We start from the raw sequence: 23,337 nt of genomic DNA on the forward strand, positions 1-23,337 counted from the left end.
CATGTTTCTGAACGTGGTGGTATCAAGTTTGCCTCTTGCACAAACCTTTGTCTTTGCAAACTGTCTGCCTCAATAAAGATGTTACGTGTGTCCGAGTAAGGAGCCGTGCAATGAATGGATGTCGCCTACTTCGGAGCTCTTTAAATATCGATGGGTCGTCGTCTGCGCTTGACGGGTTGGATGCTCTATGGATGGCAGAATTGCATTGAATTTCTACATATGAGTGTGTTGTGGCTTAGATCCTGTGCTAAAAGGTCTTGGATCGGTTGAGGCACCATGAGATCGACCAAAACTTTGCTCTACACATGAACAGAAGCTGACGAGCTGAGATCAATGTTAAGCGTATGCCAATTCACACACTAGAACACCAAATTTCCACACACAGGTTCAAAATATCATCCTCGAGCATTTCATCGGGTGCGTCATGTTGTGCCGTAGGGTAGCGCGCGCATTGTGAAGATCGCGAGACACGCACTGAGACTGGTGCAATACGAAACTGGGGATATAGAATAGTTGAAATAACTGTTTGGAAATCATAGGGAGAGCGCATTGGACCGTAGTTTAATGTTCTAGTCACACCACAACCATCCTCCCTGGCAAATGTCTCCTAATAGAGGTCAAGGGTGGACAAGTTGCTCCGGCAGAGACGCTGGTCGTAAGCTACTACGGTTGGCATATTGACAGACACCAAGATGAACGCCCAATGGCGATCGACGGGAGGGCCATGGCGCAAACCGTCTGTGTGCAACGTGGCAGGGAGACGGTTGAGATCGCCACACCCTGAAAGTCCCCCGATATTGGCCTCTGAGGGGCCTCGCCAGGGCAAGATTTCGATAGGGTCCTGCCCTCACGGCAAATCCGATCAGAAGCATGTACTAGAACACGAGAAAATACCACAAATAGGACTGGACGCTCAAAGGGAAGCCTCAGGGCTAACCCTCAAGATCTCGACCAGGCAACGTGCACTCTTCCCCGCGATGGATGGACCTGATGGCTACACACTGCACGATGCTAGCATGCTTCAACCCCAGCCGGGTCGCAGACAAGATGCTGATCATGAAACGGCCATGTGCCAGTTACCCGATCTCAACTATGTGATACGCGATACACGATGTGCAACCAGATAGCCACGAACTGCCTTCGTGGAGCGCCATCGTCATTCCGCTCCCCAACTGTCAAGAGGCTTTGACGTCACGACTGATACCCCGCCTGTGGTGCAAGGGCAGGACGAGGCTCCCACGATCGCCAATGAAGGATCCGCGGGAAGCTTGTGATTGACCTGCCAAGTGCTGCAAGCCCCTGGCCCTGGCATCAAAGTTGAAGACCTGTCACAGATCTTCGAGACACGCGCAGCCCAAAACGTTGAGGCGAGGGGCCCGGAACTGCCCAGAACGGTCCAAAGTCTCCAAGCCTGCTTCCGACGGCTGAGCAAGGGACTCGACGCCTCATCGGCAGGCGCACGGAGCTCAGGTTCGTGGTGTAAACAGTCGGATGCGGGGAAAGCTATCCATGTCGAGGGAGAAGAGGAAGCTGTTGAGAGATGGATGGTACCCTGCGTCTTGTGTTAGCCTAGGAAGTAGCAACATAGATCTGCCAGCTGATGCGTAGTCATGTAGCTGACAGTTGACAAGCCCAACTTGAGATCCGATCCAAACCAGGGATGAAGGGTCAGATCCGTCCGGCACTTGTCATATTTTTGCATGTTTGTTGGTCAAGCCGACAGTAAAGGGACACGCAGGGCGATGCTACCCTACCTCTTTGAGCCAAGCTTGCAGCTACCGTCAAGTGCTCGGACCTCTCCTTGCCTATCGCGAGCTGCAAACTCTCCTCCTACAACCACATACCTCGCCAAACACTCACCAAAACATTGCTTCCCTTTTCTGAATACCATGATGCTTACAATCCGAGCCTCTTTTCCGCGTACAGAGTCGTGCGGAGTCGCCGGCTAATGGGACCCAGAGAACGAACGTCTTCTCCCACCCACCAAGAGCGTTGCCGCGGAAAAAAGTCCACAATATTTACCTGCTCAGCGCCTTGCACATGCAGTCCATGCTATCAAAGACAGTGTCTCACGCCTCCACCCAGAGGCCACGCAGTTCTCCTGTCTCGAGGTTGCGCCAAGCAGGGAGGATGTCTTGACACTCAAGGTAGTCGGCAGCTGCCGTACCAGCGTCGGCGAGCTCTACCCGTGGCCAAGCTGGTCAGAGTTGGCATTGAACCTGGGGCTCAATGCCTCGCTCAGAGTCCGGCCGACCGAACATCTTCAGCTTTCGAGAGGGACCGACTGTATCCCCGCCCGTGTTCACCACCGGCCGTGACGGCATTGACGACATGGCACGGCGGCAGCCCGTGCGAGCAACTCGTCTCGGGGAGACCACGGTCCCTGCCACCAACTCGAGAGTCAACCGCTCGGGGTGTCGCTGATTAGGAGCCTTGCGTGTGCTAGCCTCGTCGCTGATCGCTGGCTAACTCGGCGTCATTCCCCAGAGAATGAGCCCCGTTGGCCTTGGGTGTCTCGACCTGGGGCTATGGATCCGATTACTTGGGAACGAGCTGATTCAATCCGACGAGACGTCGCGACGGCTGGTTGGATGGAGACGCTAGCGAGTCTGGCCGTAAGGGAACTGCTGAGCAGGATGGAGCCAGCGCTACTCGAGGCCGTCTGGATGCCGGCAGACCATACCATTGCCTCCCAGAAGACCCTCAGTGCTAGCACACGCGCGAGTCGAGTGCAGTTGCGTGTGTCCCCGAGCCCTTTTGCTTGTTTCTTCGAGTATGGCCATTCCCCCGCCGCGTCTCTCAATATGCTTCCTTTTCGCGGACAGGTCAGAGCCAATTCACCTATCCGAACCATTATCTCACATTGCTTCTTCCTGCGGGAGCTGCATGTCCACGGGACTTGGCGTCACCTGTCAAACAGGCCACAGCAATCGCAGCAAAGCAAAGAGACATGAAGCTGCAGAAGACTCGTCCGACTGTGCTGCAAGATGGGAAAAAATTTGACAGCCGGAAGCAAGACGCAAGGGACGAATCGCGGCTGCATACCAGGGCCTAGAGGCCCAAGCCCTTGGACAAGACGCAAATACCGGAGCTGTCTGACAGCGCCTGACGGTGTCTGACGGGAGGGATGGCCGGGCTTAGTCGCCCCCTCCATGCAGGAATGCCCCTCCAGCTCAAGGGGGATGCTTGATCAACACAGACACATGCAACGCCTCTAGTGGGTGTGGTGGCTCCACGGCCATGTCTCAAACGTCTTTTGATAGTCCTGCTCGTCCATTTATTTGTATATCATGCCCGTCCGTATCCCTGGGTTGCTCACTCTGATACCAATATTGTTGCAAGTTAATTTCATGCTGCCAGTCTGACGATCCACCATGGAGCGCTCTAGCAAGCTAGCTGACCTGAAGCTCGTTTCCAAATACTATCCTGTCACCAACTACTCGTATCCTCAGTATCCCGAACGCCTCTCGCAGTACGGACGAGATCGTTTCTCCAACGACCGGGCCTCCCTGGGGTCCGACGCCTCTGCCCCGGGTCTGATCGATGATCCGACCGACTCAGAAGTCTCCCTGGACGACGACTACCAGTACCATGCCCACGCCGCCGAGCTATGGGACAGCTTCTGGCTTCCCAGCAAGACGGACAACCTCGAGCTTCACCCTCGAAAGCAGTATCCTGCATTGATTCCCTCCCCCCAGCAGAGGCGAAGGCAAGCAGAGGAGCGCCGCGTCCCCGCATGGCCCCTCCCTGACAGCCCCCGGCCCCGAAACCGAAAGCCGGCGGCGACCTACTCGCCCTTCCCGAAGCCGCTTCCACTTCCACCCCGGAGCACATCGCTTGTGCCCTCGTGGCAATGCTCGCGATCAACAAAAGAAAAGCCACAGCGACCCCCTCGTCCAGACGATGATGTGTGTGCTTTCCGGTCGCTGCAAAACTCACCGCTCGTTGCCCACTTCTCGACGTCTCCAGACCCATGCCATCAGACGAATTTGTCCCGGTCCGCCACACCAAAGGCGCATCGCCCGACGACGTCTCTAGAGATTCGGATTTCAACCCCCGCAGAGACCGAGCCTTTTACTGAAGCACGGGCAAGCCACTCCGCTCCGCATCTCGTCCTGGCAGATGCTCTGCATACAGCTCCCCTCATGCACACAAAGACATCGGTCCCCTGCCTCCGGCCGCTTCCGCCAGAGCCACAGCCGGAGGCCGACGCCGAGCCCCACTCGGTATTCGAGTATGATGATTCAGATTCCGAATCGGAATCTCATGGAGGCCGCTCGTTCTGGTTCCACCGTCGATCCGCGAGTGACCAACGGAAGACTGGTCACCGGACAGCACCATCATCACCGCGTAAACGTCAAGGAGGCGACGTGATTGGGCGGATGCTAGGACGACGCAGCAGAGGATGACATTCCGCCCTTTCTTTTTATTGCCATGTTTCTTTGTTTTCTTGATACCAACTACATTGTCTCGACGACCCAACCAACGGCATAACAGCACCATACTTTTTTCTTTTTCCTTTTCTGTCACGAGTTTGAGTGGAATATTTCCACCATGTTGTAAGACGTTATCAGACGCGACGACCATTTTTACTAAATACAATGACCTCTGCATAAGAAGCAACGCCAAAATGGAAAGCTAGCAAGGAGTTCCGGAAACCACCCAAATCGGGTGATGAGAAGCGGCGAGGAAGCCGCCCCTTTGTTTATTTTTCTTTGTTTTTGTTTCTTGGGTTTAGCTCTGAAGAGCTATAACATTTCACATGCCACGAGGAAGGATTGAGACAGTTGGGGGCCATTGGATTGCAAAACAATGGGCGTGGGAGACGCCGTTGTGAAGGGATGAGAAAGCTTTGATGAGAGAGCATTCCTGGCGCGGAGCTCTGTATGATATCACAAGGGCTAGGCTTTTTTTTTTCTGAGCTTCTGCCCAGTTTTAGTTGCCGAGATAGTTCCAGGATGACGTTCAACAAATTCAATTTGTTCTTCTGTCAATGTCATGTGCTCCTCTTTGTTTATGAATGCCTTCATACGGTTGTCAGTGTCTCACCCAACCACACAGAAGCTTGCAACCATAATAATAACTCAGCTCTTATAACTCACCTCAAAGCAGGATTCGAGTATCACGCGATACGGAAGCGAAGTTGTTACCAACCACACAGAGGCTTGTATTGGATCAAAACATCCATCATATCTCATTTCTTCTTGCTCGTCTAGCTCCCACCCAGCCATCCCTTTCACAACTTTTCCCTCGAGGATGAAATCTTTTGCTGCCCAACTCGGCAGTAATAATAGCATTGACATTCCAGTTCATCATCATCCCTTTCCTTGCAAGCGAAAAAACAAACCCGCAAAGTCAGACATACAATCGTCGACATACATAAGGCCAGATAAATCAACGTGTGAACCCTTTCTTTCCCTTCTTTGCCAAACGCCAAAACAATGCAACATGAGTAAAGCAACGCTCAAAAACAAACAAACAACCAAAAGCACACGCAAGGTAAAACCAAAACATCCAAAACAGTAACCATATTACACCTCCCATTTCATGTCGTCAAATAACTTTCAGTTCGCAGCATTACTTCGGTGTAACACATTACAGCATCATATCATGATCATGCATATGAGCATCATCGCGTAGATCTCGTGGATCTCGATCTCTTCTCCGTGAATTTTTTCATGGGTCGGACGCTCAGCCGTCGCTCATCGCGGCCTGCGGCGACGCCAAAGAACCAATGTGACTGCTCACGAGAGTCGGCGCGGTCAAGACCGAGTCGGGCCTCGAGGTCTGCCGTGTCCTGGACGGCCAAGAAGGCTGAGTCATGGACGGTCTCATCAGCGGTACAAAGGGCGATGAGCTCGGCGAGGCAGTCAACAGGGTGTGGTATGCGGAGGGCCTGGCGGCCCGGCAGCATGAGAGACAGGGTGCCGAGGTAGAGGAATAGGAAGGCGAGTAGAACGCCAAAGACAGGCATGTTGGGGAACATCTTGACCTGTCCGCGGAAGTTGGTGAGGGCCATGAAGAGGCCGCCGGCGAGGATGGGGATAAAGATGAAGAGGACGGACATCAGAGAGGTCACGGCGACTCGCCAGTGACCGTTTCGAAGGGCCTTCAAGGTGCACTGGATAGGGAGGCACACTGGGTAGTCAGCGAGGAGAGATCTCGAGGCGATGGCACCAGTGGGCTTGGATAGATCCGCCCAGGGCTGGTGGACACGCAGCGCATGGTCCAGGCTCTGGAAGAGCAGAAACATAAACATGCCCAGGAGGGAGGGGATAAATGCGTAGACAAAGTTCGCAGCCGAGAAGGCTCCGCTTCCAGGTCGCGCAGTGAGATGAGGGAAGTATCCCTGGTCCAGTCTGGTCTCAGGCAAAAAGGAGACAACGAGAATGGCCACAATGACAAGTGTCATGAAGGCAACCGAGCCCAGAATGACAGGAGTGCGCAGGGCGATAGGTAGGTACCGGTAGTGGGCATAGCGGGCCTCGGCCTCCAGGTCATCGCGGGACGACGCAGGTGAAATGTTGTAGCTGGCCTTCTTGGGCAGGACGCTATACGATGCCCTTCCAGCCTGAGCATCCTCACCCACGCATCCGATGCCGTACCACATGCCACCGCCCTGGCCATCCATCTGCCAATATCCAAGTCTGTCGAGATGTCGGTCTCGAAGCTGAGCCTGGAAGAGGGTGCTTCGCTGAACGACATCAACACCCTCATAGCTCTGAGTTGTGTTGCTTTGGCTCAATAGGGGGAGGAGATGGCCCAGCGAGCGGACATCCCACATGAGTCCCGTCCACTTGTTGAGCCAGAACATCATCAAGATGATGGTGGCCACCAATAGCAAGATGTACAGAGTAACAAGGGTCCAGACAACGCCCTGAACTGCAGCCCAGATCCAATCTTGATCCTTGTAGATGCACGTGAAAGCAGTGCTCATGAGAGGAATGGTAAAGTTGGCAAGCCAGGTGCAAACACTGAACAGCTGAAACTGCCAAGGGCCCGTGAATGAAGGCAGTAGGAAGGTCTTGGGGTACAGTCTTCGGAACAGCGCCAGATATCGGACGCTGGGCTCCGCATCGGCCATGGCCGTGAATGGGAGCATGCGCATTGAAGCTGAGACGACGGCTTGCGCGTAAAGGAGGATGATGGCAGAGAAGATCTGAGGCAAGATGCGGAACAAGAAATATTGACCGCTGTAGATGCTTCCGGGGTAAGGTGTGAATCCGGAGTCCTTCGCAGAGTAAACGGCGCAGAAGATGAGGGCGGCGATCATGAGCAGGCACAGCAGCACCAGGATGATCATGGAGATTGGGCGGAGAATGGCGGGCTTGTAGTCGAGAGCAGGATGGGCTCGGTCGATTGGGATAGATCTGGGCCTCTGCTTTTCGCGTTGAACATATTGATCAGGCTCGGAGGGTGGGCTAGAAGGTGTTGTTGGTGTTTCCTCGGGCGTGGACGGCACATCATGGTGGACCACGGTGCCGGGGCTCTCCTCCAGCAGAGGCGCCCGTGTCTCAACCGGCTCTGGGAGTCGGTCCTCGACGTAGGCGGGCTGCGGGACCGGCAAGGCGGGATATCCCATATTTTCAGGCATTCTTTCAGGTTGCGGGTAGTCTTCGTCCTCATCGTAAAAGTCGTTTGATGAGCCGGATGGGAAATGGACGGCCGCGGGGCCGCCCCGTTCGCGAGTCAGGGCATCCAAAGCATATTGAATGTAGGGCGTGTCATCGACACCAGGTGTGACCTTTCCAGCAGCAATAGTGAGCTCGTCCTTAATGCTCTCCATGCGAGGATCGCTCTGGGCGGCGAACATGGTTAATTGCGCCTCGTCGAAGCGAACGGCGCCGGGAGGAACTGTGCGCTGTGTCTGTGTCGGCGGTGTAGGTGCCGCAAACGCTCCAGGCAGTGCTGAGCCAAAGAGTCGCTCGGGACCGTAGATCTCAGCTGTTGATGCCGAAACCTTTGTTCCTAATGAAGGAGGTGAGGGGGCGAAGAAGAGACCAGCGGGCTGTGTCGATATTGATGAACGGTTGGTGTTGGTCGAGGGTTGTCCCGGACGGTGCCTAAGATCATAGTATGGCCGCAGGATCGGCTGAGAGGACTGATCGTCGTCGTCGCCAGGAGTCTGCGCAGGAGACAGCTTCGGCGGGCCTTGACCTATGTGGGCGCACCCGTCAGTGAAACCGACAGACGAGGCCAGTTAAGTGAAGTGGGTGTAGTGCGGGTGATGGTGTAGGCAGTGATGATGTCTGTGAGGATGCAGGTAAAGGTGGTAAGTGCGGATTGTGCAGGTGATGGTGTGTGAAGGACGGTTACATACGACGAGCTTCAGGAAGGTCGAAGTTGAAGTTTTGCGAATTCATTCTGATCAAGTTGGGAGGGATGTTAGCCAACTGCCACTCCACTCACACACACGCGCTCAAGTCGACCAATTGGTTGCACGGAACAGATGGCGAAGAGAGACAGCATGGTAAGAAACTAGAGAAGAATGGGATATGGTTGGACTATGAGGGATCTTTGGCGCGAGGCTGGGTTGCGAAGAGAGAGGTTGGGAACTTGGGAGGCCATCACCAGCCACCGGCACCCCACCAATGAAGGCCTGGGGGGACGGTTTTAGTTTTGGGTGGGGGTGGGTGATCCTGGTCAGAGCGAGAAAGCAAGGAACCGATGACTTACGACGAGAGCGCAAAAACCAGCTGCGAAGCACGGATGCCTTCGAGATGCGAGATCTCAGTCTGCTCCTTTCTCTCGAAAAGACAAAGAGAAGAGGGAAAATTGAGATGAAGAAGAGAGAATTCTTTTCGTCGGGCTCGGACGATGCTTAGGTTTGTACGGTAGCACCTTACCTTGCACTGCTGAGTTGTCACCCGGTAAGGCGAGCGTTTAAGTGCCGCTAAGCCTGGACGGGACAAGCTCGACCGGGCCGCCGGGAGCTTCAAGACGGTCCCCATCCATTACGACTGAGCCGTCCCACCATCTTGAGCGACACTGGCGGCAGTCAAGAGTCGCTGCAAATTATCATGTGTCTTTATTCGCTGGCTATTATTACAATATCTGCTAGCTGCTTTAATATCTTTTGTTGTTCCTCTATAATGAAGCTGTTTGCAGTTCACAGCAGCTGCACCAACGACTTATTTGCTCGCTTAACCACCTCCCGCATGTGATAACCACTTCGCTGCAGATTCCGACCTTTCAGAGGTGACACGTGTGTGACACCGACAACGAGTGCAGGAAACCTTGGCTCCATTTCGCCCTGTAATTTTTCCCTGGAGCTTCTAGCCCTGGGCTCCAGCTCAGGTTGCCCCGAAAAGCAAGGGACCCGATTGACGGGCTAACAGACAAGCGCTCCCTCCTTGGTGAAAAGCTTGGGTGTTGGGTTGCAGGGGGTTGAGACATACACCAACCTCCTCTTCGGCAACACCTTCATTTTTAGATGTTGGCTTCAGCGCAACCCCCGATCAATAGAGGAGAGCATCATCGCCGAGTGTGAGGCGTTTCACAGTTGCGATTTTTCAGGGGTTTTATCTCTGTGCTGCTCAGGACATGCAACGTTAATGGTGATAATTTCGAGTCGGCAATAGAGGGCTGGCAGTAGAAGGTTGGGTGGAACACGATATGGCGCTCACATGTTCATCAAAGCTCAACATCTCGGCGAAGGAAAAAAAACTGTTCAATCACTAATTGGGCTGAAATTCAAGTTCCTCGTGACAAGGCATCTAGGAGTTCTCCGGGGCTAACACAGCCTGCCCAGCTCCAAGTTCCATGATCGTCAACAAACCCACTTACATGCAAGGGCGCGAGCCGCAACTCTCTGCACGCCGGCCTCCTCATGCAAGGTACGCGCGACCTTGAGCCCAAGATCAAGGGAAAATAGACTGGGATGATGCCGGTCGGGACTCTGATGGCATCGTCTCAGCTCCCAAGAGGCTGGGAACGACAAGGCTCAGGTCTGGGATCTGGCTGCGCAAGGCGGCGGGCTTCTGCGTCATGATGCTCAAACAAGGTCAGGTCGCGTTTCGGGTCACCCAGGTCTTTGGGTCGTGTGCCGATTGGTGACCGCACAAACGGACCAGATAGTATATGATCCTGACGTTTTTCCCCCTTGATGACTCCTAGGATAGTGAGACGGAGGTGGTGGCTGGACGAGATGATTAAGAAGTTCCGTTGGTAGCATGGTTGGCTTGGGCCACCGTCGCCTTCGACTTTCGAAGCCAGCCTCTTGGTCTTGGGGTTTAAGAGGGTCGCGTGTCGCGTATAACCTGCCTCACGTCATGGCTTTTTTAAAATATTTCATGATGCTCTGTGCGCCGTGTCAAAGCATTGAATTGACTTTAGCCACCTGATGGCGCTGAGACATGAGCTCTGAGGAGTGCTGGGAGGATCACATGCTCAACCAATCACCAACCCACTTTGGCTTGAGCTACAGATCATAGCCTAGTAGAATAGGTTGGTAAAATAGCACATGAAGAATACTTACATAATTTCAATATCCTCTGTTCAAAGCCCAAATCTTGACGATTGGTTCGCTGTTCATCGAGGGCTCTGCATTAGAGTTGATGCTGGCCAACCAAGTCTCCCATCTTTCAGCTGCGTGGGCATCTCAAAGAACTCGGATTCGCTGATCTGCATCACGTGGCATAGTAGATAGCAAATCTTTCGCTTTGTCGTTTTTTGTCAGCTTGAGTAATCACCTAAGTTCCTACCCCACACCTTCCCAAGATCTCGAATTGACCAATCCGAGACCTGCTTACGCAGGATGAACAATAATGACAAAGTCGATTAGACTGCCGACATGCTTTAGCTATATCTCGTCAGCGTTGGCAATCATCTTGAATTGAACTCATTCTCCTGCAGGCACGTTCTCGAGAGTTCGTCCAAATCGTCTATATATGTCTCGCTTCAGTCCCTTAGTTGCGGTTTTCGTCGCTACAATTTCCATCCTCATCATCATCTACTCACCAGCAAACTACCTCTCAAACATCAAGCAACTCACAACAAACATTATCTACCCAAACACCTCTACAAACACGACTCTTTCTGAGAATCAAATGATCAACGCCGCAAAGAACATGTCCAAGTCTCTCCGTCAAGCCAAGATCACCCCCCACCGCTCCAGCACCCGGGGTCACTCGGACCATGGCTGGCTCAACACATACCACAGCTTCTCCTTCGCCGACTGGTATGACCCGAGATTCTCTCACTTTGGCTCTCTCCGCGTCTTGAACGAGGACCGGGTCAAGGCCAACTCAGGTTTCCCCACACATCCTCATCGCGACTTTGAGATCTTCAGCTACATCCTCGGTGGAGAGCTTACACACCGAGACTCGATGCTTGCCAAGGGCAAGGAGGGAGGCCAGTCGGACAAGTTTTATCGCATGCACCGCGGCGATGTTCAGTTCACCACTGGAGGAACTGGCATTGCCCACTCGGAGATGAACGAGCACAAGTCAGACACCGTTCACTTCCTCCAGATCTGGGCCATCCCCTGGAAGCGTGGCCTGACCCCCCGATACCACACCCGCCACTTTAGCGAGGAGTCCAAGAGACTCGGTTTCGTCAACATCCTGAGCCCTCTCAAGGGAGGCGAGGAGGCAACTGCCCAGCAGGAGAAGGACGCCGAGGCCGTCCTCCCCGACACCATCCCCATCCACGCCGACTTTGTCATGTCTGCCGGCATCATCGAGCCCAGCAAGACCTTTGAGTGGACAGTTGGAGGAGGGGCCACCAAGGAGACAAAGAGAAAGGTCTATGTGCACTTGCCCATGACCAAGGGAGGAAACGCCAAGATCCGACTTGACGGCCGGGAGGATGCCGAGCTTTCGGAGGGCGACGGCGCCTTTATTGAGGGTGTCAACGCCGGCGACAAGCTGTCGGTGGAGAGCATTGGAAGCGCCGATGCAGAGGTTATCGTTTTGGATACTGCTTAGGGGCAAGACGTCGGCAACAAGATCCGTCCAAATCGGGCCGTTGCTGCACCTGCAGCATTGGGTAAAGGACTGGCGTTTGATGAGCGCGTCTAAATGTACTTAGCGTAAATGAGTGTAATGAAAATATAGAGTCTTGTAAAGAATCTTCTGGTCCTCTTTTTTTCTTGTTCTTTGTGTGCCCTCGTTAAACCGTACCATTCCATCCTTGTAGCACAGATGAGATTGATAACTGTAACCATACCGGTGGGTTCATCCTCAGTAAGCGGTAGGTAGTAAAAGGACGTCGGGTACTAAATCTAGAGATATCGATGCAGGCCAAATTTCTCAGCAAAAGTCCACCAGTTGAAGGCGAGCATGACTTTGGGGTTGCATGATGTTTGGTTGAAGAGGTGTCACCCTAGAGTCAGGGCACATGTAAAGGCCGGTTTACGTCCGGCTTGGCGTGATCGCTTAGATTCCAGCTCGTACCTCAGCCTGTCAGAAGCCAGAGGTGCCTGAGAACTCGTGGGACCCATGGATTACCCACCCTGGAAGGTCTTTAGTGGTGCTGCCATGTGATTGCCCGCCTGTGCTGTTGCAGCGTTGGTCGAGTTGAAAGCCGAATGCGATAACGGAGGCGGGACTGCGAGTCCAGGGTAAAGCTATGGTGAGTGAGGTTAAGCGGGAGCAAAATTGGCTTGTAGGACAAGAAATTTCGAGAGGCAGCCACGAGTTTAATAAAAGAAAGATTATCTGAAAGAAATCAGTATAAGAAGCAACAAGATCCGGGCGTAAACCGGAGCGCGCGAGAACCTGGATCGAAAAAGCACTCAATCTGTCCAGCAACACCGGCCGAAAAGATAAAGGTTCGCCAGGGGTAAAGCTTGGCAGAACGTCGACGCCTAACCGCCGAGGGTAACCCGTCGACTTTGGTCAACTTTGGCGCGAGACGGTGTGATGGGAGAAAAGCTCCGCTGTCAAGATGAGCAGATATGGTGTGCCAAGGCCCAGCAGGCCGGGACAATCATTTCCCAACTAGTCGAACTACCGCAAGAGTACAGCGAAAATGAGAAATGGAAGAGTGCTCATTTCCAGAAGATAGCCGAAGCCATTCATCGAAGAGTGGATTCACGCCCGACGACGGCGTTGGTTGGTGGGGGAGGCGATTGTCAGACTATAGGCAGAGGCTGGCACCGGAGGCGGGAAAGAAGAAAAGCGACAAAGCCCACGCGTCCCCTTTCCCCTGCTTTACAGAATCCTACGGTTTGGCGGCCCGGGCAAGGGGTTTGCTTGTCAGACCGAGCACTAATCGCGGCGCAGCAAGAGACTCATGATGGTGTCAGGCTTGAGTGACAGTCAGAGTGACAGTGACGGACACAGAGCAGCCCGTGGAGTCGATTGGCGATCCGGAAGAAAGCGAGAAAATGACGATCCAGAGCAGGGAAGGACCCCGGATCGGCAATATCCTAACTGGGACGCGCTCACCACCCAAGGGGGCAGGCTGCCTGACCGCGCAAATGAGACGTGGTGGGTGGTTCAGTCAGGGGTTGATATTGACGTTGGCAACCAGCTTACAGAACATCAAGCCTTAGGGGAGGGGATTGATGCACTCAAGAACAGTCCCGAACGCTGCAAATCCCGTCTAAATGTCACTCCGTCCTGCACGAGCCATATCATCAAGGATGATGCTGAAAAACTCCGTCTAGAAGGGGAAATCAGCCAGCCTGCTCTTCTCCCCCTGGCGATGCTAGCCCACCATCTCCGCTAACAGTTTAGCCCTACGGCGCGTGATGGAGGCCGTTACAACATGGCATTGGGCGGTGGAAGACGCAGGAGCTGCTAGCTCAGGGACTAGCGCACGAGCCGCTGTGGCTTCCTTCCATCCCACATCCCGTGGCCCCACGTGCAGCAGGGGTCATGTCCAGTGACTCGGTCTCACCAACCGCTGTTGCAACTGTCTCGACTTTTCATCACAGCTCGGGAGAGGAAGACTAGAGGACCCAACGGCGCGAGGCTATTGAGTCCGCCTCGCGCTTGGGGGCTCAGCTCAAGAGAACGGAGCCTTGACCGCTGTGTCAGCAACTGGCGTTCACCAAAAGATGAGATGGCCTTCAGCTGCTGAAGCTTGAAGCCACAACCGAGACCCATTCTACAGGAGTCGAATTGTCTCATCCTCGGAACATGTTCGAGAAAATACCCGAGCCCTACAGGCTTCGCTTACAGTCTCTGTCAGAATGTCCATAACCGACGTCACCTTGTGTCCGAAAAGGCCTCAAGCGTTGTCCCAAGCGTCCAAAGATGGGAATCGCCTCCCTCGCCAAGATGGAAATCTCCAGTTTCCTGCCTGTCCCATTTCCCATATCTCTACCCTCCTCACTGAGCATGACACCACCTGCTCGCAAATTGGCGACCAACTTCACCATCCACCTTGTCGTCGTCCCCCATTCTCACCTTGGCGCCCCGGCTACGCGGCTTATACGCCCCCTGCTCCAATAGTCTCTCGCCACCATCATTCTAACGCTAAGCCTGTTCCTGAACATGGCAACAGCTGCAGCCTGTGGTTCTATCGCTGTGCCTGCAGAAGTCTGCATGAGGCTGTTCACACCCGCCGCTCTAAGTCGGAAATTGCTTTGGCGGCGGAGGCGGCACTGGTTGCGCCCCATCCAACTCCCTTGGGAGACTCCTCTCTGAATGGAGTCAGCCTGACGGGTAGGGTCCAAGCCATGGCCCAGATAGGAAACCGCCGCTTGCTATGGCTGCGGACTGCAGGTTGGGCTTGGGAGAGGAGAGATGCCGTCTGGAGGAAAACCCTCCTAGTCGCCGCCTCCACGGTGAACGACTTTTTCTTTCCTTTTCCTTTTCTCTGCTACCTTTGCGTCGTCTATCAAACCTGTTGACTCTGTCAATCCTAGACACGGCTCGTCTTAGGCCTTGTTGCAAACTTTGGTTTGCGTCCTTTCTTTGATCTCAGCATCACCACATCACACTCTTTACCGGCTTCGGCCACATTCCAGTCTCTATTACTTAATACTCTAATTCTCCCAGCATAATGGCTCTCTCTCTTACTTCCGGCCTCGTCCAGGCCTATGGTGGACTGAACGGTTACTGGGTATGTATTCAGTCATCACCGAAACATGAAGTCTGTAACTGACATCGATAGGGACAACTCGGAGAAGAGGCTCTGAAGAGCTACTGTGACAACGGTCCCGAGTATGTGACACTGTCTTTCGTTAACCAAGCCCCGGAGAACACAAAATCTGGTTACCCCGGTACCAACTTCGCCGGACACTGCTGGGCTGGAACATATAAGAACAAGAACAACGTCGGAGGAGACCTCCTGAGCGAGTGCTGGTCTATCAAAGAGGGCATCCCTTACTGCCAGGACCGTGGTGTCAAGGTTCTCCTTAGCATCGGTGGTGTCTATAACGAGGACGGTGGTGACTATAAGGTGACGACTGACCAGAAGGGCGTCGACTTTGCCGATTTCCTCTGGAGTGCCTTTGGTCCTTATGACAAGAACTGGGATGGCCCCCGTCCCTTTGATGCCAACGATGGAAGCACTCGACCTGCCATTGACGGTTTCGACTTTGACATCGAGCATAACCTGCGTATGTAACCTGACCTCCTAAGTACTTGGTGTCGCACACCGGTTACTAACAGATTTTAGCAAACGGTCCTTACATCGCCATGATCAATGAGCTCCGTAGACTCAAGAGCGACATCATCATCACTGGTGCTCCCCAGTGCCCTACTTCCGACACGTACTTTTACATGAAGCAGATGATCAACGAGGCCCAGTTTGATGCCCTTTTCATCCAATTCTACAACAACGGCTACTGCGATGCTATTGAGGACCCTGACGTGTCTTGGGACCGGATGAACTATGACGAGTGGGTGGACATCGTTGACGGTAGCCAAGCTAGCAAGTCAGCCAAGATCTACGTTGGACTGCCCGCCAGCAAGGATGCTGCCGGCAGTGGATACCTTGAGCCTGACGCGCTCAAGGAACTCGTCTGCAAGCTGAAGGACAAGCCTCACTTTGCCGGTCTCTCTCTGTGGGATCTCACCCGTGGTGCTTCCAACGAGATCGGCGGAAAGTCCTACAACCAGCATGCCATCGATGCCCTTGAGTACGGATGCGACCCCATCCCTACCACTACCACGAGCGCGATTTCGTCGACCACCGAGACCTCCTCGACCGAGTCCACGACTACTAGCGATGCCTCTACTACCACATCTGACGTCTCCACCACCACATCTGATGCTTCTACCACCACTTCGGATGCCTCTACTACTTCTGATGCCTCAACCTCCGAGACCGCTACCTCGTCTGAGACCACCACTTTTGATGCCTCGACTACTGCTACTTCCACTGATGCCACCTCCACTGAGGCCTCCACCTCCGATGCTTCCTCGACTACTGAGACCGCCACCGGAACTACCACCGATGCCAGCACTGATGCCTCCAGCTCCGTGACTGAGACCTCCACCGATGCCACGGACTCCTCAACTGCCACCACTGATGCTTCCACCACTGGCACTGATGTCTCCAGCACTGAGACATCTGCTGCTACTGGCTCTGCCACCACTGACTCTGCTACCGGCACCACCGAGACATCAACTGGCACCGACGCCTCCGTCACTGGAACTTCGTCTGCTGCCACTGAGTCTTCTGCTACTACTGATGCCTCCACTGCTTCCACCGACAGCACTGAGGTCAACACGGCCACCACGGCATCTGCTTCTGAGGCCACTGACTCGACCTCCCTGGCTGAGACCGAGACCGAGAGCGTTCCTACCACGCTGCCAAACACCTTGACCACCACAGACGACACCACGGCTTCTACTACGGATGATGCTACCCTGACCACTGACACTGCCTCTGAGAGCGTCCCTACATCTCTCCCAGTGACTTTCAGCACTTTCCATGGCTGGAACACGACTTGGACCACTGGAGCCACGCAGACATACGGAAACCCCACTCGATCCTCGACCCTGATTCCCGGCCAGACCACCACCAAGTGCTCGACCGAAGGCCAGGCCTCTGTCACCAGCTCTGCAACTGTCAGCATGACCACCAGCACTGTCTGCACCACCAAGGTCTACACCGTTACCAAGTGTCCCCCTGAGGTTGTTAACTGCCCCGCCGGTGGCTATGTTACCACTGAGACCATCCCTCTGTACACGACTGTCTGCCCAGTTACCGCCAAGGCCACTTCCACTCAGTACGCTGTGCCCCCTGAGTATGAGACCAAGACTGTCTACACCACGAGCGTCCACACCGTTACCAAGTGCCCTCCTGAGGTTGTCAACTGCCCAGTTGGCTCTGTCACTACCGAGACTATCCCCGTATACACCACTGTCTGCCCTGTGACCGAGAAGCCCCAGCCTGTCCCGACCAAGGTTCCCGGCCATAGCGAGACTAAGACCCTTTACACGGCCAAGATTTACACTCCTACTGAATGTCCCGCTGGTGATAACGACTGCGTTGTTGGAAAGCCCACTACTGAGGTTGCCTCGTGGACCACCGCTATTGTTCCTCCCAAGGAGACCAAGCCCGTCCAGGTCTACCACCCTGAGGTCCCTGAGGAGGAGGAGCAGGAGGTGACAACCGTCAAGGCCTCTTACACGGTCTACACCAACGTTGTTGTCCCGCCTGCCACCCTCGAGACTACCATCAAGCCTGTGGTCACCGAAAGGCCCTCGGGCGTCGCTGCTCCTACTGGTGGCTGCAGCGGCCCAGGCTGCCCTCAGCCTACCGCAGTCCACACCCCGACACCCAAGAACCCCGACTATGCTCCCATCACACCCGCGACGGCCGGAGCCTCTTCCCTCGTCGCTGGCCTCACCGCCGTGGTGGGTGCCGTCCTTCTCCAGGTGTTTGTGCTGTAACGTGGAACGGCCATTTTGTTTTCCTATCTCTGCACCCTTATGTTTGTTCTCGTATATAGACTTGGCAGAAAAGTCTTGATGGGCTTAATGGCTTCATTGTTTACGCCTTTGTCAAGTTATTGTACACACGCTCTTTTACGTATATCAACCTGCTAAAGGTTACTTACCAATTACGTGTCTTATTAGTTATTTTACAAGATATGTATAAATGTATATGGTTTTATGGACAAAATGCCAATGGCTGTTGTTGATGTGACGAATCGTTTGCTTGCTCTGAATGATGTATGCTGCAGGCGCCTAGAGCAACTGACATGTATACGTACAGGGGCCAAATGTATCTCAGCTCAGCAACTGGCATAGCAGAAGAGGTATCATCTGCAATCCAATGGATGGGTGCCTTCCAGGTAACCAGTCGTGCCAGTCAGCCAGTCCATCCAGTATGGAGGTTGTTGAGGTGACCATCCATCGGCGGTTCAATAATCCGAGACGAGACGAGACGCCATGTTTGATGAGCGTTTTACTTGAGCGCAGATCTCTCAAGGCAGAGAAGATACGTCAGCGGCTCACGCTACAGGGGCTTTGATGGCGTCTTCGTGGTTCGGAGGATGGATGATCTTTGCGTTTAAAAGCGCAGATCATTGAGAAACTGAGCAGGTCAAAGAACGGGACACCCGATGATGCCGTTAATTGCGGGCGATGGTGATGGGTGACTAAGCTGAACAAGGCCTTCCGGCCCGTCTCCCCTTGAATTCCGGCGGGGGCCATCCACCTCTAGCCTCCGACCTACCGACCTCCCCCGGTCAGGCATGTCTCTGTGCTGGAGGGTGGGCTGGCTGGCAGGCTGGACTGGACTGATGGCTGGGCTGGTAATTAACTAAATTTCCTGGTTGTCCAGGCAGCTCAGCCAGGATGGTTTGGGAATAGCTGGAAACGTCATTGGGTGAGGATACGATATGGGAGCTGTATACGACAGAGTTCATAGTGAAGGTGTTGTAGTGAGAGTGAGTGATGATGCGTACGTAGACTGACACGTACTGCATGAAAAAAGAGAGTTACATGAGGCAACGATTTCGGGCAATTCAAGCGTTGTGGTTGGATGCTGTCGGTTGTCATGATGGATGGATGGTGGCAGGTTGCAGTGGCTGAGTCCAGTTGGTGCTGTACCTGTGGTGGTGTACTAGCCCAGCCCAGGCCAGATGAATCCCGCTTCCCCACCTTTGAATAGAAGTTGTTCCCCTCCAACAACAAGTTCAAGTTGAAACAAGAGACGCCCATCGCTTGTCTTCATCTCCGGCATCTGTCAAGGAGCTCTCAGTCGCTGCATCTTGCATCTTGCCTTTTCCTCTCGGTGCAAGCAAAAGCACCGCGTCCGCATTGACATTGACAACACACCACCCAGATCTTGGCCCCCTTTCCCCGCCTCCAACTTCTCTGGCGATTGGTAGTCGGCCCAACATGTCAGAGGCTGGCGACAGGTAAGCTCTCCATCCCATCCCCCATCCCGGCTTGCGATTACACAGGACAAAGGCTCTGCTATCGCCTGCTTTGTCATTGCCGCTGCCTCTGCTTGGCTCCGTGATGCAGATGCACCGCAGAATGGGCCACATCGCATCTTTAGCCCGCCCCCCAGCATAAAGTCAGTCCACCTACTGACCGCTGTTTATCTCTCCCCCTCCAGCACCCACAAGCGGTCCAAATCCGCCGCTGCGCTCTCCCTCCTGCGGCGCAAAGACACCCGCGAAGAAGAATCCGGTTCCGAAGACGGGAGGGCCCCGAGAACTCCTTCCTCCTCCAACCCTGTCCTCTCCATGGCGCATCAAACCAGCGTCCGCGGCCACGGGCCAAAGCCCTCCATCTCGGGGAGCGGCCTCTCGCCCGTCAACTCGTCTCATCAGTATCAGCAGCAACCCCAGCAGCAGCCGCACAGGTTTGCGCCTACGCCTCCTCATCCCGACAAGAGCACCGCAAGCCTCGAGCAATCTGTCCGCAAGTTCAGGGTCGTCGAAGCCCTCCGCAGCGGTGACACGGCATCCATCTCTCGCGTCATCAGAGAGACGGCCGAGAATGGACCTCGATCGAGTATCTCATCCGTAGGCACCTCAGGGGGTGCCCTTGATGACACAACCATCCTCCACCTGGCCATCCAGTGTGCCGAATTTCCAGTTATCGAGTATGTCCTGTCCGACGGGCAGGGCTCCATCGATGTGAACGCCCGCGACAAGGAGGGCAACACCCCGCTCCACTTGGCCGCAGTCCAGGGCCGAACCACCGTGGTCAAGCTCCTTCTGGAGCAAAAGGACATCAACGACGCCATTGCGAATGCGCAGGGCAAGCTGCCACTCGATGTGGCCCGAAACCCCGAGATTTTCCAACTCCTCCAGCTTTCGCGGTCGCTCTTCGCCGAGGCCAAGGTCAAGCAGGTCCAGGAGCTGATCGCGCGGGGCAACTATGGCGCGCTCGCTGGAGTCCTCGAGGAGCACCGTGTCAAGACCGTCCTCGATATCAACAGCCCCGAATTCGCCTCGGAGCCCTTCACAGTCCAGACCGGCGGCACTCTGCTCCATGAAGCTGCCAGAAAAAGAAATACCAACCTCATTCAGGTTCTCCTCCTCCACGGCGCCGACCCGTTCCGGCGCGATCGAAAGGGCAAGCTGCCCCAGTCCGTGACCAACGACGATGCTACAAAGGCTATATTGAAGCGGTCGCCCGCAGCCGTTGCCGCCCAGCGCGGAATCCAGGAGAAGGCCGTGCTTGGGCAGGCTGCGTCTCAGGGCGCAGCTGGCTCGAGTTCTGGCGACCCCCTGGCCGGCCGAGAAGCTCGCGAGATGAAGGGTTATCTCAAGAAGTGGACCAACTACCGAAAGGGCTACCAGCTTCGATGGTTCGTGCTTGAGGATGGAGTCCTCAGCTACTACAAGCACCAAGACGATGCGGGCTCCGCATGCCGCGGCGCCATCAACATGCGAATTGCCAAGCTCCACATGAGCCCTGATGAGAAGACCAAGTTTGAGATTCACGGCAAATCCTCCGTCAAGTATACCCTCAAGGCGAACCACGAAGTCGAGGCCAAGCGCTGGTTCTGGGCCCTCAACAACTCGATCCAATGGTCCAAGGACCAGGCCAAGGAGGAGGAGAGGCGAGCTGCCAGAGGTGCTGAGCTGCTCAGGCAAGCCAAGGCTGACCCCAGCACCCTCTCTCTCCAGGAGTCACATAGCGAGAACACCAGCGTGACCGACCTGCGCAGAAATAGCTCTCAAATAGCCAGCCGATCTTTCTCCAAGGTCTCTTCCGTCGACCAGAGACCAAACTACCCCGGCCCCGGCACCGTTGGTAGCCTCGAGGACGACGACTTTGTTGACGTCCAGACTGACGTGGATACGAACCGAGGACCCAGGAACGGAGGTGCCACCACGCATAATGATGTTGACGACGAAGATGATTACGGCGACGACATGAGCATGCACGAGGAGCCTACTGCTACAAAGGACGCTCTTAACATCACGGCGCAGTCGGCCAAGCTCCAGCTCGAGACCATGTCTCACGTCCACCAGGCTCTGCTTTTCGAACTTTCTCAGAACCCCAACACCACTCTCTCGGATCCCAACATTTCCCAGGCGCTCGGCACCTACGATGCAGCAATCAGAAGCTTGTCAACTCTTGTGGCAGACCTTCTACGGATATCCAAGGATCGCGATGCCTACTGGCAGTACCGCTTGGATCGCGAGGCCAACATGCGCCGTATGTGGGAGGAGAGCATGGCACAAGTAGCGCGTGAGCAGGAGGTCCTTGAGGCCCGCGTTGGTGAGGCAGAGAAGAGGCGGAAGGCAACAAAGCGAGCACTGCGCGAGGTTATTGAAAGCGGTATCCCAATCGCTGAGCCTCCTATCGAGGAGACGCTCGTTGAGGAGCAACTCGACGATGACAGGGAGAAGGAAGACGAAGAGGGAGAATTCGAGGACGCAGCAACAAAACTGCCACCGGTTGTACCCAAGTCACCTACTCTTAAGACGCTCCGAAGGAAACCGACAGTCATTGTCGATTTATCTGAGAGCGAGTCTGAAGAGGAGGACGAATTCTTCGATGCCGTTGATGCCGGACACGTGGAGGTATCTGAGCTTCCTGTGGAGGAGACCAAGCCAGAGACTCAAGATATTGTTGTATCTGGAGGGTTGGACATCAGTCCGTCCTTTAAGGGCTATGAGAACGGTATCAGAACGAGACTTAAGATGGATGCTGACGACCGGCCCAAGATTTCTCTCTGGGTAAGTGCTTTGAATACGGTCAAGTCTGCAATGCTAACAACGAGCAGGGTATTCTGAAGTCGATGATTGGAAAGGACATGACCAAGATGACCCTGCCTGTATCGTTCAACGAGCCGACCTCGCTCTTGTACCGTGCCGGCGAGGATATGGAGTACGCCGACTTGCTGGACCTTGCTGCGGACCGAACCGACTCTATTGAACGACTCATCTACGTTGCGGCTTTTGCGGCTAGTGAATACGCTTCGACCATTGGCCGTGTTGCCAAGCCATTCAACCCCCTGCTTGGAGAGACGTTTGAGTATGTGCGACCTGACAAGAACTACCGCTTCTTTATCGAGCAAGTCAGCCATCACCCTCCGATTGGCGCTGCACATGCCGAGTCTCCCAAGTGGACATACTGGGGTGAGTCGGCAGTCAAGTCCAAGTTCTACGGCAAGTCCTTCGACATCAACCCCCTGGGCACCTGGTTCCTGAAGCTGCGACCTACCGCCGGAGGAAAGGAGGAGCTCTACACGTGGAAGAAGGTTACGTCGTCAGTCATTGGCATCATCACTGGAAACCCCACGGTGGATAACTACGGACCAATGGAAATCAGGAACTGGACCACGGGAGAGGTAGCTCACATCGAGTTCAAGCCACGTGGATGGAAGGCATCCAGCGCATACCAGGTTTCTGGAAAGGTGCTCGACGCCTCTGGCAATGTCCGATTCAGCATGGGCGGTCGCTGGAACTCGAAGCTGTATGCGCGCCTGACGCCTGGCTACGAGGCGGCTGTCGATGAGCCCAAGGAGAGCGGTGAGATGCACCAGGGCGGTCTCACCGATCCCAACTGCGCGTACCTTATCTGGAAGGCCCACGAGCGACCTACTGGTATTCCCTTCAACCTGACGCCATTCGTCTTGACATTCAACCATATCGATGACCAGCTTCGGCCATGGCTTCCCCCCACGGACTCGCGTCTTCGACCTGATCAGCGTGCTATGGAAGATGGAGAGTACGACTTTGCGGCTGATGAGAAGAACCGACTTGAGACGGCCCAGCGAGGACGACGACGCATCCGTGAGGAGCGAGGAGAGGAATTCGTGCCAGCATGGTTCTACAAGACGCGCTGTGAGATCACGGGCGAGGAGTACTGGCAGTTCAGCGGCAAGTACTGGGAGCAGCGTGACAAGGCCGGTCCGAACGGCGACCCCCAGGTTGCTTGGGAGGGATTGGAGCCCATCTACGAGGACCACGTTGATGAGGACACTATACGGTAACGTCAGACTGGAGTTGAT

General features: G+C 54.7%; 5 protein-coding genes across 5 annotated transcripts; 4 read left to right on the plus strand and 1 right to left on the minus strand.

The window, feature by feature from the left end:
• Positions 1-3,374: 3,374 nt before the first annotated feature.
• NCS54_00403800 (Hypothetical protein) lies at positions 3,375-4,409 on the plus strand (the record flags this gene model as incomplete). Its single annotated transcript, XM_053149588.1, has 1 exon — positions 3,375-4,409. One exon carries the CDS (start codon positions 3,375-3,377, stop codon positions 4,407-4,409), a length of 1,035 nt encoding a protein of 344 aa, XP_053005563.1.
• Positions 4,410-5,629: 1,220 nt separating this feature from the next.
• On the minus strand, positions 5,630-8,738 carry NCS54_00403900 (Hypothetical protein; the record flags this gene model as incomplete). Its single annotated transcript, XM_053149589.1, has 2 exons — positions 8,321-8,738; positions 5,630-8,157 (listed from the first exon to the last, which is right to left on the minus strand). Exons 1-2 carry the CDS (start codon positions 8,361-8,363, stop codon positions 5,630-5,632), a joined length of 2,571 nt encoding a protein of 856 aa, XP_053005564.1. The 5' UTR covers positions 8,364-8,738.
• Positions 8,739-10,889: 2,151 nt separating this feature from the next.
• On the plus strand, positions 10,890-11,927 carry NCS54_00404000 (Pirin domain-containing protein; the record flags this gene model as incomplete). Its single annotated transcript, XM_053149590.1, has 1 exon — positions 10,890-11,927. The coding sequence occupies one exon, from the start codon at positions 10,890-10,892 to the stop codon at positions 11,925-11,927; it is 1,038 nt and encodes a 345-aa protein (XP_053005565.1).
• Positions 11,928-14,955: 3,028 nt separating this feature from the next.
• NCS54_00404100 (Chitinase) lies at positions 14,956-17,798 on the plus strand (the record flags this gene model as incomplete). Its single annotated transcript, XM_053149591.1, has 3 exons — positions 14,956-15,015; positions 15,067-15,514; positions 15,574-17,798. The coding sequence occupies 3 exons, from the start codon at positions 14,956-14,958 to the stop codon at positions 17,796-17,798; spliced, it is 2,733 nt and encodes a 910-aa protein (XP_053005566.1).
• A 1,455-nt stretch (positions 17,799-19,253) lies between these two features.
• NCS54_00404200 (PH domain-containing protein) lies at positions 19,254-23,319 on the plus strand (the record flags this gene model as incomplete). Its single annotated transcript, XM_053149592.1, has 3 exons — positions 19,254-19,273; positions 19,477-22,060; positions 22,108-23,319. The coding sequence occupies 3 exons, from the start codon at positions 19,254-19,256 to the stop codon at positions 23,317-23,319; spliced, it is 3,816 nt and encodes a 1,271-aa protein (XP_053005567.1).
• Positions 23,320-23,337: the final 18 nt, after the last annotated feature.

The sequence above is a fragment of the Fusarium falciforme genome, chromosome 3 (genome assembly GCF_026873545.1).
Source record: "Fusarium falciforme chromosome 3, complete sequence".
Lineage (NCBI taxonomy): Eukaryota > Fungi > Ascomycota > Sordariomycetes > Hypocreales > Nectriaceae > Fusarium > Fusarium falciforme.